The following is an 11,248-nucleotide window of genomic DNA, read 5'->3' as shown; positions in this document are numbered from 1 at the left end:
TTTAGAACCAGGCTCAAATAATGAGCAAGGAAAATATGCTTTGCTATCAGGCTTACATTCACATTTGAGATGTGTAGTGTTCTCTTCACTTATGTTTCTATTGCTTTTGTCTTTGCAATTTTTTTATTCCTTTCATTAGATAAACCTGAATTAACAGGTCTGAGTGCCTATTTTAAGACAGTACTTCTCTCCTATGTTCAGAATATTCATCTCAGTATTTTATCTTAAAATAAATTTTATTTGAATTTGAAGAATTAGTATAGGATCCTGTCAAGGATCATTTATATATAATTATATAGGAAGACTTACTCCTGAAACATTGCATTTTGTGACTGGATTAATCCACAGAAGTTTAGGAGATACTCAGTGAAATCAAAGATATTTCCTTTCCAAAAGGCACCATCACCTTCAAAATATAACCAGGATGAGAATATTTACATTCTAGTATTAGATACTATGGGTCAAACTCAGAACAATTATTTTAATAAGTCAAGTTATACAGCAATAGTGCTTTAGATCTTTTCACTGTCAAAATTCTTTAAAACTTGGTGCTTCCACAAAAGTACAGAAATGTGTAAAGGCCTTTTTTTTTTGGCTGGTGGTATAACCACATGCATGCATTTTACAATCAGAATTTGAAAGAAATTGGTACATTTGATCATTCCAAATTAATTTAAGGTCTCATTAATGTTTAAATCTTAAGAATCCAGGTGGAAAAAGCAAGCTCCTAATCAAAAATTGAACATTCAATACTTTATTAAATGCTCAATCTAAACAGTCGTTTTGAAGCAACTATCAGGCACTTTTTAAATTTTGACTAAAAGCTGCAAAATGAAAAGTTAAAAAGCAGTTTTTCAGATGTTGTCATGATTATTAAATTCAATTGTTACAGTGGGAGTTAGGCAACAAATGAACCTTTTATTACAGTGAAATAGTTGAGGCTCTCTCTCTTCCCCTCCCCCCACTTCCAAAAAATAAATCATTTCACTCCCAAATTCCAAAAATGGACAAAAGTTTTTATAAAAAGTGCCCCACAAATCTTATACTGTAGGTTTTTTTTAAACTATTGGCTGGGCAGTGAATCTCTAAACAATAAGGTACTTGTTATTTATTAATTCCTAAATAAATAAATACCAGATGATTTCAAAATTGTACCAAAACTGGATATAAGAAAATGACCTGTGCAAAAATACATATTTAATATGTACAATTTTAACAAAATATGCATTCTGAAATAGGGATAGTTCCATACGTTTGTATAATCCATTAAACAAAATTCAAAATAAAAAGTACAAAATTTGTGACACTTAGTTTGTTGAAAATTGGGGTAAGAAAACAGAGTTACAATTGATAACTGTCCCAAAGGAACAAGTAAGGTTCAGTAAAAGCCAGTCTTAAAAATATCTACTTGGATGCAGAAGGTGTGCCATTTTATTACAGCAGAAAGGAGCGATTTTATATTAATAGAAGCCTTTGCAACCCAGCAAGGAAATGGCATTATTACTTGGTCACCAACTTAAAATGTTGAGAAATTGCATATGCAACAGATGGCTTATTTAATTGTTTTCCTGCCATTTGTTCAATGATTTCAAGAGTAACTATACACTAGTTTTTCAATTTCTTAAATCTGTCTTTATAGCATTCATTAGATTCTCCACAAAAATCCATTAAGATTACTGTAACATTGTGTTAGTGTATGCTCACATTCTCCATACTGTACACACATTATTCCTTACATCTAGATTGGGGAGAAAGAGAAAGGTGCAACACGATTGGTGTTGCAAACATTGCTTTCAGCTGATTACCCAATTTGTAGACAAGTAGGGAAAATGTCAAAGTGCCCAAATTTTCAATAAAGTGGTCATTTTAAGCATGTTTTGTGGAATTCATTTTGAAATCCCTGATTTTTCACATTCTGACATGAAAACTCAACTGTATCCCTTTTTATTAAAATCTATTCCAGAATAGTTGGGATTACGGATATAATCTATTAGTGCAAAAATTGAGGACTACACATAGGCCAAAAGGGGAGGAAGCAGCGTACACTAAAATCATATCATTTTCTTACCATTTCCTAAAGGCAAGACCAAGCTGCAAATGCCACTGAATCCCAGTAGTTTGTACCACACTCATGGTACAAAATTGATTAATTTAAGCAAACTTGAATACTTTTATTCATAAAGATAAAATTGTTGCATTTATACTCTAAACATGATGCAATTTTCTTTCAGCTCACCAGTCTGCTGTATTTCTAACCAAATAGCAGTTAGAATTTACACACAAATCTTAAAATAATCACCATAAACAAAACTCTATAGCATTTGCTGGACTTTAACTTCCGATTTGTCATTTTAATTCCACATTTTTTTCTGCTCAAAAAAGCCAAGATTTGCAGATTGAACAAAAATAAAACAGTAACTTCAAAAATAACCTGACAAGTCATCATACTTGGCAACTGTTTAGTTCAATTGTAGACACAGTACACACAAATCTAATGAAAAAATAAATACAACATATTTGTTTTGTGTTACAAATTTCCAGTAGATGCCAAGGGTCGTTAAAACAAAAACATCCCATTAACTTAATTTGTCATTATGCTTAAACTCTTGGCAGTTCTGTTCAGCAATGCACTCATCAGTGGAAAGTTGTTTAAAAACTGCATTTTGCATAAATCTCAGATCAGTAGTCATTTTATCACCAAACCCAATATTTAATACTGATTTGAACAGCTGCAATGGCCAAATTTTATCTAGATATCTATGTGAATTCAATTTAAAATATACCATTACAGAAGCTGGCATTTCCACAAACTTGGCTTTAGAGCCTATTCAATGCTTAAATTCTGCTAACCACAGTACCTCCAGACCTGAGGAATACGGGAAGTTGAGATAATTCCAAGGCCTCTTACAGTTCAGATGCCTGCTTAAAAAAAATAAAGATGTCCAGTTTCTTCCAGTAGAGCATTGGTACTAGGGTCGGGCCTTTGGCTGCAAAAATAAATAGAAGTTTGTTAACCAAATGTTTTTGTTTTAGATATCTAGATTCTTGATGCTTTTCTTGAATATAGTTTGCAACAATTACACTCCTCAGGAGCAGCAACTCATTCCTTTTGCCTGCAAAGCCCAACTAAAATCAAACTACTTTGAGCCAAGTCAACCAGGTCAAAATATCTGACCTGACAAGAATACTTCCCCCAATAGATAATTTTGATAAATGCATTTCTGTGCAATATAAAGTAAAAACAAAACATAGTAATGAGCAATTAATAACCTCACTGACTAAACACTATTGCCTCCAGAATCATCTCACAGCAACTGTAAATCAATTTGTCAAGTTTCTATATAATTGTATTATTACTGAAATTTGCTCTTCTTGAAAAGGATGCATAAATCGTGCTCCCCCAATTTGTCCCGAACATCACTGACTGTACTGCACTGCTTTTGCTAAAGATGAGGTAGTGTGAGGAAAAGGAATATTTGGTTGATAGTCTCTTTAACTCATATCAATTTATAAGTTTTTAATGCTCTTCACTTATTTCTAACAATTTGTTTACAGTACAGGGTAAATGGCAAGTTTACAATTAAATATGACTGAAAAATGCAGACCACCCTTGCCGGATTCCAAGAATTGTAGATTGCTCCAGCAAATAGGTAAACATTACCAGTCTAGAACAGAAACTCATGAAAAAAGCTTCAAGACAGAAACATTTGCACAATCATAATGCAATTTAGTATTTGTTAAACACTTCAGAAAAAAGTACTGCAGTTCACTTTTTCATTTCTCAGGACTGAAATACCTGATGAAGGAGAGTGTTGTTGGAAAGCCCTGGTGTTCCTGGGATCACATTGGGATGTTTTGAATGAACATTGTTTACCACAGGTGATTTGGCAATCTTGTTCGATTTGTTACCACTATTTATGGTATTTGAACCTGGTGAGCTTTTCCGCTTTTTCCCTTCCAGTTTGTCCAGTGGGGTATGTGGGTGTGAAAAGCCACCATGTAAATTTACAGTCTGTTCATTTGACTGATGAACAAATGGCCCTAGAGAGAGAGTGGAATCACTACTGTTCATAACAACACTCATTCGTTTAATCGATTCTGCAGGAATCCCCATTTGGAGTCCTTTTCCTGATTGGTCATGTTTGAGGCCTGAAGAGTTCATCTTGCTTGTACAATTCAGACTGACGTTGTGCACGCTGCTGTATGATGAGGTGACAGATGAGTAGAAAGAGGTCCCCAAGCTCCCAGAATTCACACAATTTTTCTTCAGAGATTCTGTGGAATGAGTGGAAGAAGAATGCAGTGGCAGTGCAGAAATATTTTTTCTTTTCTTTCCAGAACTGCTGCTGTTATTGTTGCTACTGGTGTTGCTATTACTATTACTGCTGGTAGATGACAGATCTTTAGGTTTAAAAGACTTGCTGGGTTTCATTTTTTGAGGTTTATTAAATACGGGTGAAGGAACTGAAGAAAGCCCAGAAGGCATCACAGAAGGTGAAGACACATGTCTAGATTGCATACAATAAGCAGGGTCCATGACGCCCAAGGCAGCAGGGTGAGCATTTAGAGTAGTTGCATACGATAGCACAGATTTACTTTCAATGGGTGACATAAACGGAGAAGAAACCAACACTGGAGGCGCCAAAGATGATGATAATGACGTAGAGGGAATAAAACCTGTAGCACTAACACTGTAATGTGACAGTGTAGAGTTTGTGCTAGTAACATATGGGCTTGACTGTGCTGAAGTAGGGCTTTCCACTGCAGGAGGAATTCTTCTGAAAGAAAAAACAACAAAATTACTTTGCTCAGATAGCATTATTCTTTAAACAAGAGGACGGTGTCACCTTTTGTCATAAAAATATCCATTCTATAACTACTTGAATGATTTCACATATTACTCATTAAGGATAAAACTATACATCTTTTAAAACCATTAAGATTTAGTTCATTTTAATTATCTAGTATCTAATTGAAATTTTAAATTTCACAACTTTGTTGAATTTTAAACTTTAAAAATTAAGAAATCTGTTGACTCAAGATATTTAACTTCAGAATTTGTTGTTTTCTTAAAGAAAAATTAATTTCAAAGACAAAGTAACAGTTTCTCACTCTCGTTCCATTTGTATTATCCTCTGTAACTTCCACCAAAGGGGCTGGTGCCTCCAGCTGCTAAGGCCCTAACTCTGGAATTTCCATCCAATAGCTGTACCTCACTATCCTCTTTTAAGACCACCTTAAAACCTCATGTAGCAGATGTGTCTATTTAAAACGAGGATAATGCCATTTTTTTGGATTTGGGTTTGTTTATACCAGGAAATCATCAGCAGAGTTAAATAAAAGCCAGGTATTTAAATTTTAAAGTATCAATCGTGGCTCAGTACTAGGGCTGAATTCTCAGTTGTGGATTCAAGTGCCAATATAGATACTCCAGGACATTAATGACCAAAATAATCTTTTAGCTGAAATGTTCAAGAATTAGTCTTAGAAAAGGAAGCTGTATAAATGGATTGAGTAGCAGTGAGTGACTATTTTGGAGATAGTGATTAAAGTACAGTTCAATCTAGCATCATAAGGCAAAGAAACAAAGATAGAACAGGAGTAAAAGGTTTAAGCTGGGGAAGGCAACTGGAAGAAAGCTGAGAAATCCATGACAAAACTGGACTGGATACAGCTCAGTGAAGGAGAAAATCAGTGGATGCATTCAAAACGGAGATTCTACAGTTTGCCTAGACATGCCCCTACAAAGCAAAAAGGGTGGCACCATCAAATCTAAAACTTCCAGGTCATCTAGTAGCATGTAGACAAGCTCAAAAAAAAAGTAATAAGCATAGAGGAGTAAAGTAAGTACAGGATAAGGTGAAAAAGGAGATTAGGATACGCAAAAAAAATTGGCTGGTTAAATTAAAAGGGAATCCAAGGATGCTTTATCAGAGCGAGAGGATGACTAAGGAAAAGGTATGCCTATCAGATGTAAATGCTCATTTGTGTGCACACAAATGATGTAGACAGGCTCCTGAATTAGTATTTTGTCTCCATCTTCAAAAGAAGATAGATGATACAAACATTCTAGTTAAAGAGGATTGTGAAATATTAAGATAAAACAAGCATAGTGCGGAGGAAAGTACTGGAGGAACTGACAGTCTTGAAGATGGATGAATCATCAGGGCCAGATGAATTGTAAGGTGATTGGTAGAAAGTTTAGAAGGTATATGAGAAAAAGTTTTCTCACCCAATGGATGGAGTGTGCCTGGAATTTGCCATCCTGTTTAACAGTTGAGTATGCCCTCAATTCATTTAAAAAGCCTAGACTATACCTGAAGCACTTTAAACTGTAAGGCTCTGGAGAGTTGGATTGGAATGGGTGGCTAGTTCACTCAAGTTGGCACAGATGCGAATGACCTTTTTCTGTGCTAAATTTTTCTATGGCTTTGACCTTAATTAAAGGTCTGGCCTAGCCTCTCAGGTGGATGACAAATCTCCGATGCCACTATTCAAAGATGAACATGGGTTTCCTTCTGGTGCCCCGATCAACAGTATCCTCGAAACAATATGACACAATCACAATGTCTAGGTCATCATCATATTTCAGTCCTAAGACCTTGCACTGCACACACTGACTGCCCTGTTGCCAAACACTGCAATTTTCACTGCAAATCTCTTTTAGCTAATTATTTTTGTAACATTCTGAGCTCACGAAAGGTGCAATAAGTGCAAGTTCTTAAAGTGATAATAACCGAGCATTTGTTTTATACTTACTTCCACATCTGAGAATTATGATGCTTTTCAAACATAGAGCTAAGTGCACATCGAAAGCGGTCCCATCGCCTGTCAAAGACAAAGCAGCCTCGGCCAACCTGCCGGCTTCCAAAGGTGCAAAGCTAATTTTAAACAAAAAGTCCAGCAATTAGATTCACAAAAAAACTTTATTGGTTATGCATTACAATTAACATATTAAGCTTAAGTATTTCTGTGTGACTTATTATGTGTTTTGTATCCAGGTGAAGAGTTTCCACTTAAGGTCATGGAGTCATAGAGATGTACAGCATGGAAACAGACCCTTCGGTCCAATCTGTCCACGCTGACCAGATATTCCAACCCACTCTAGTCCCACCTACCAGCACCCAGCCCATATCCCTCCAAACCCTTCCTATTCATATACCCATCCAATTGCATCTTAAATGTTTCAATTGTACCAGCTTTCACTACATCCTCTGGCAGCTCACTCCATACACGTACCACCCTCGGTGTGAAAAAGTTGTCCCTTAGGTCTCTTTTATATCTTTCCTCTCTTACCCTAAACCAATGCCCTCTAGTTCTTGACTCCCCGACCCCAGGGAAAAGACTTTGTCTATTTATCCTATCCATGCCCCTGATAATTTTGTAAACCTCTATAAAGGTCACCCCTCAATTACTTATTTTGATAAAAGTCTTTCCTTCTTCTGGAGTTTCTACTCAAATTCATTTGTAATTCACCAAAATGTTCCATCAGCACACCTGGCCTGTGTTTAAATAATATTTTTTTCCAATAAAATGTGGGATAGAGATATCTTCATATGATTAAGAATGATAAGTTAGTGGAGTTAAAACAATACAGCTGAAACTGAGTTATCACACACAATAAAAAGCAGCTTTAATTAGTATCAAGCAGTGTTATCAAATTTCAAAATAACTTAAATGGCTTAAAATAGCACCACTTGTTAATTATATTGGGGCACAGAGTCAGTAAGTCAGTCAGTCAGTGCCTTAGCAAATGTGGGAAAAGACAATTAGAAAGGATTTTTAAAAACTTGCCTTTGGTCTCCATGTGCCCAAAAGAAAATTAACTTTTCAGGTGTCCTTGAAAGCCTGCAAGCTTCTAGCACAATTTGTTTTTATAAGCTAGCTTTTCTTAAAAATTATCTAGCAGTTATACCAATTTCAGGAGAATTATAAAGATGCCAGAAGAACTACCAGGAACGCGTGGATTCCAAGTAGATACCATAACAGTGGTTTTAAAGAAAACTAGAAAAGTCAAGAGAGAGTTAACCCACAAAAACAAGCTGTATCCAGTTTAAATAAATTAACAATTTGTTAAAACTTACAGCTGCTGGTCTAGGATGATGTCCAGAATAATGGCAGTCTAGTTTTTCTGCAGATTCCTCTTTATCGTCACATTCTCCCTCATCACTAGACAACCTGGATGCAGAGTCTGATCCCACTAATGAGGGGTGAGATTCGCACACCGGTGTGGTGTCAGTAGTGGTATTGCCACTGTGCTGTAATGTACAACCGGCAGGCCTGAGAAAGAAAGTCATTTAGTGATCATTGTTGCAATCCAGTCCAGTATACCACATGAGTCTGTGTGTTAGTAGGGGAAAAAAAGGCATGAAAACCTGATCAGTTTGACAGGATTACAAGTCATGGAAGATTTATTGTATTCAATGCATTAAATTCCTCAGAGATGATGTATCTGAGGCAACTACTACACTGTAATAATTGGAGTGGTTTGTTGTGTTCACACTGTCATGGTAAAGAAAAGAGATTGCCACTAAAATCCACTACTTTCATCATATTGAACAATACAAAAATATCACACAATTTGCAGAAATCAAAGTTTCCAAGGTTAAGAACAAGCAGTAAATTTATTCTCAAATGTAGAAGTCATAGTTCCATGCCATTGAACGTCACTATATAGTACATGCATTATCCTTAATGTGTACCGTTATGCAGAAAAGTGTTTAAACTATGACTTGACAAGTCCCTAGTCCTAAGGGTACAAAAGTAGCTTGAGAGATGGTTGATGCATTGGCTTAAATTTTCCAAAATTCAATTTGGGTAAGGTTCCTTTCGATTGGAAAATAGTCATCGTAACTGCTTTATTTAAAAAGACAAGTAGGCAAAAAGTTGGAAACCGCAGGCCAATTAGCTTACAGATCAGTCAGAGGGAAGACATTAAAATCTATTAGTAGAAAAGACGGCGTACAGCACGTTTGCCTTCATTAGTTGAGGTACTGGATATTAAAAAACAAGTTAGTTATGGCATAGCTGTAGAAAACTGGAGTTATGGTACGTTTGGAATATTGCGTGTCATTCTGCTCACAACGCTACCAGAAGGACATAAGTGCTTTGGAGAGGTGAGAGAGAAGGTTTATCAGGATGTTGATTCATTTGGACCGTTTTAGTTATAAGGAGAGGTTGGATAAACTTGGATTGTTTTCACTGGAAAGGTGGCGACTGAGGAGCAACCCGATAGAGGTCTACAAAATTACGAGGGGCACAGATAGAGTGGATAGTCAGAGGCTTCTTCTCAGGATGGGATGGATAATTACAGGAGGGCACAGGCTCAAGGTTTTTTTTGGTGGGGGGGGGGGGGGGGGGAAAGTGGAATTTAGCAGAGAAGTGCAGGAAGAAAAACTTTTCCACACAGAGGGTGGTGGGGTGCCTGCAACGCACTGCAGATAGGTCTGGTGAAACAGGCATTTCGGGCATATCTTGATAGACATACAAATGGAAGGCAAACACAGGGATAGAAACCACATGTTGGCAATAAATAGCAAGTCTAAATAAGGATTAGGAATCGACACAGACTTGGTGGGCCAAAGGGCCCATTCCTGCTGCATTTAATTGTATTATAGAGTATTGTATTATTAGAAATATTATAAAATGGCACGTAATCAAGTTCAAGGCAATGAGGTAGAGCCAACATGGTTTTGTCAAAGAGAAAGCATGTTTGACTAATTTATTGTGATTCTTTGAAAAGAAACTTGAGCCGTATACAAAGGCAACCCAGTGAATATTTTGTACTTTGACTTTCAGAAAGCGTTTGATAAGGTGCAACATTAAAAGGTTATTGCGGAAAGCAAAGGTCCACGGTATTGGGGGTTACATATTGGCATGGATGAAAGACAGGCTGGCTAATAGAAAGCAGAGAGTAAGAATAAGCGGGCCTTTTTTCAGGCTGACTAAATGTCACAAGAAGCACGCCTCAGGGGTTGTGATTTCTATGAAGGGACCACAAAGTATTGATGGTTACATTTGCTGATGACAATGGTAAGTAGAAAAGTGAATTCTGAAGAGGATAAAAATAGCACACCAAGGAATATACACAGGCTAAGTGAACAAGCAAATGGAACATGGGAAGAGAGAGAAACTTTCCATTTATGGCAGACAGAACAAAAAAGCTATTATCTAAATGTCAAGAAGTTGTAGAGCTGAGATGCAGAGGGGTCTGGGTGTCCTAGCACATGAATCACAGAAGATTAGCATTTAGGTACAGCAAGTAATCAAAGCTAATCAAATATTATAGTTTACTATAAGGGGAATTAAATACAAATGTGGACATGTTATGCTTCAGATGAATCGGATATTGGTGGGACTGCATCTGGAGTACTTATGGACTGGCGTTAATATGTTGGAATAAGCTTAGAGAAAGCTTACTGGACTAATACCTGTAATGAGCAGATAGATAGCTTTATCAGGAAAGGCTAGACAGGCCCGTATTCTCTGAGTGTAGAAGAGTCTGAGGTGATGTAATTGAAACACAAGATCCTGAGGGGATTTGACAAGGTGGATGACAAAAGGATGCTTACTCTCGAGAAAATCTTGAACTAGGGATCATAGTTTAAAAAAAAGGTAATCTATTTGAGAGAGATGAAAAGACATTTTGTTGACCCCTTGGAGGGCTTTTGAATTCTCTTCCTCCAATAGGCAGTTGATGCAGAATCTTCAAATATTTTGAAGGCGGGGTCGATTCTTGATTGCCAAGGGTACGTGAAATTAATCAGGGATATGAAGGAATGTACAGTTGAGGGTAAACTCAATTCAGGTATGATCTTACTGAATGCCTACTTATGTTTCTTGTTTGTATGCTTGTATTTTAAAACAATGGAACATTCAACGTAATTCAGTTGAAATGTTTTGCATTCGGAAAATGTTCGTCTCATTCTGATGTCAAACATAAGGTTCTTAAATGTAATTTTTGTATTATCTGATAATTCTGAATTTTTTTTAAACATTCATTTGTGAGAATCACTGGTCGGTCAGCATTTATTGCCTATTCCTTTCTACTCTTCAGAAGGTGGTAGTCAGCTGCCATCTTGAACTACTGCAGTCCAAATACTGTAGGTGAACCCACAACACCCTCGGAGGGAATGCTAAGGTTTTGACCCAGTGATAGTGAAGAAATGACAATACATTTCCAAGTCAGAATAGTGAGTGGTTTGAAGGGGCAACTTGTAGGTGGTGGTGTTCCTAAGTATCTGCTGCC

At 36.6% G+C, this 11,248-nt stretch overlaps 1 protein-coding gene across 2 annotated transcripts in view; it reads right to left on the bottom strand.

Moving 5' to 3' along the window:
• Positions 1–2,491: 2,491 nt before the first annotated feature.
• LOC132822361 (ataxin-7) overlaps positions 2,492–11,248 on the bottom strand; it is a 136,277-nt gene continuing 127,520 nt past the window's right edge. The window contains exons 8-11 of one of the 2 annotated variants that reach the window (XM_060835664.1): positions 8,085–8,280; positions 6,760–6,881; positions 3,797–4,775; positions 2,492–2,987 (exon numbers count right to left, since the gene is read on the bottom strand). In XM_060835664.1, the coding sequence (XP_060691647.1) occupies positions 2,970–2,987; positions 3,797–4,775; positions 6,760–6,881; positions 8,085–8,280 (1,315 nt within the window). In that variant the 3' untranslated portion in view covers positions 2,492–2,969. Of the gene's footprint in view, positions 2,988–3,796; positions 4,779–6,759; positions 6,882–8,084; positions 8,281–11,248 lie in introns of both variants that reach the window. The other variant, XM_060835665.1, reaches the window with a different exon arrangement.

This window comes from Hemiscyllium ocellatum, chromosome 14, assembly GCF_020745735.1.
Source record: "Hemiscyllium ocellatum isolate sHemOce1 chromosome 14, sHemOce1.pat.X.cur, whole genome shotgun sequence".
In the NCBI taxonomy this organism is placed as follows: Eukaryota; Metazoa; Chordata; class Chondrichthyes; order Orectolobiformes; family Hemiscylliidae; genus Hemiscyllium; species Hemiscyllium ocellatum.
This window is presented reverse-complemented; position numbering and strand designations above follow the sequence as displayed.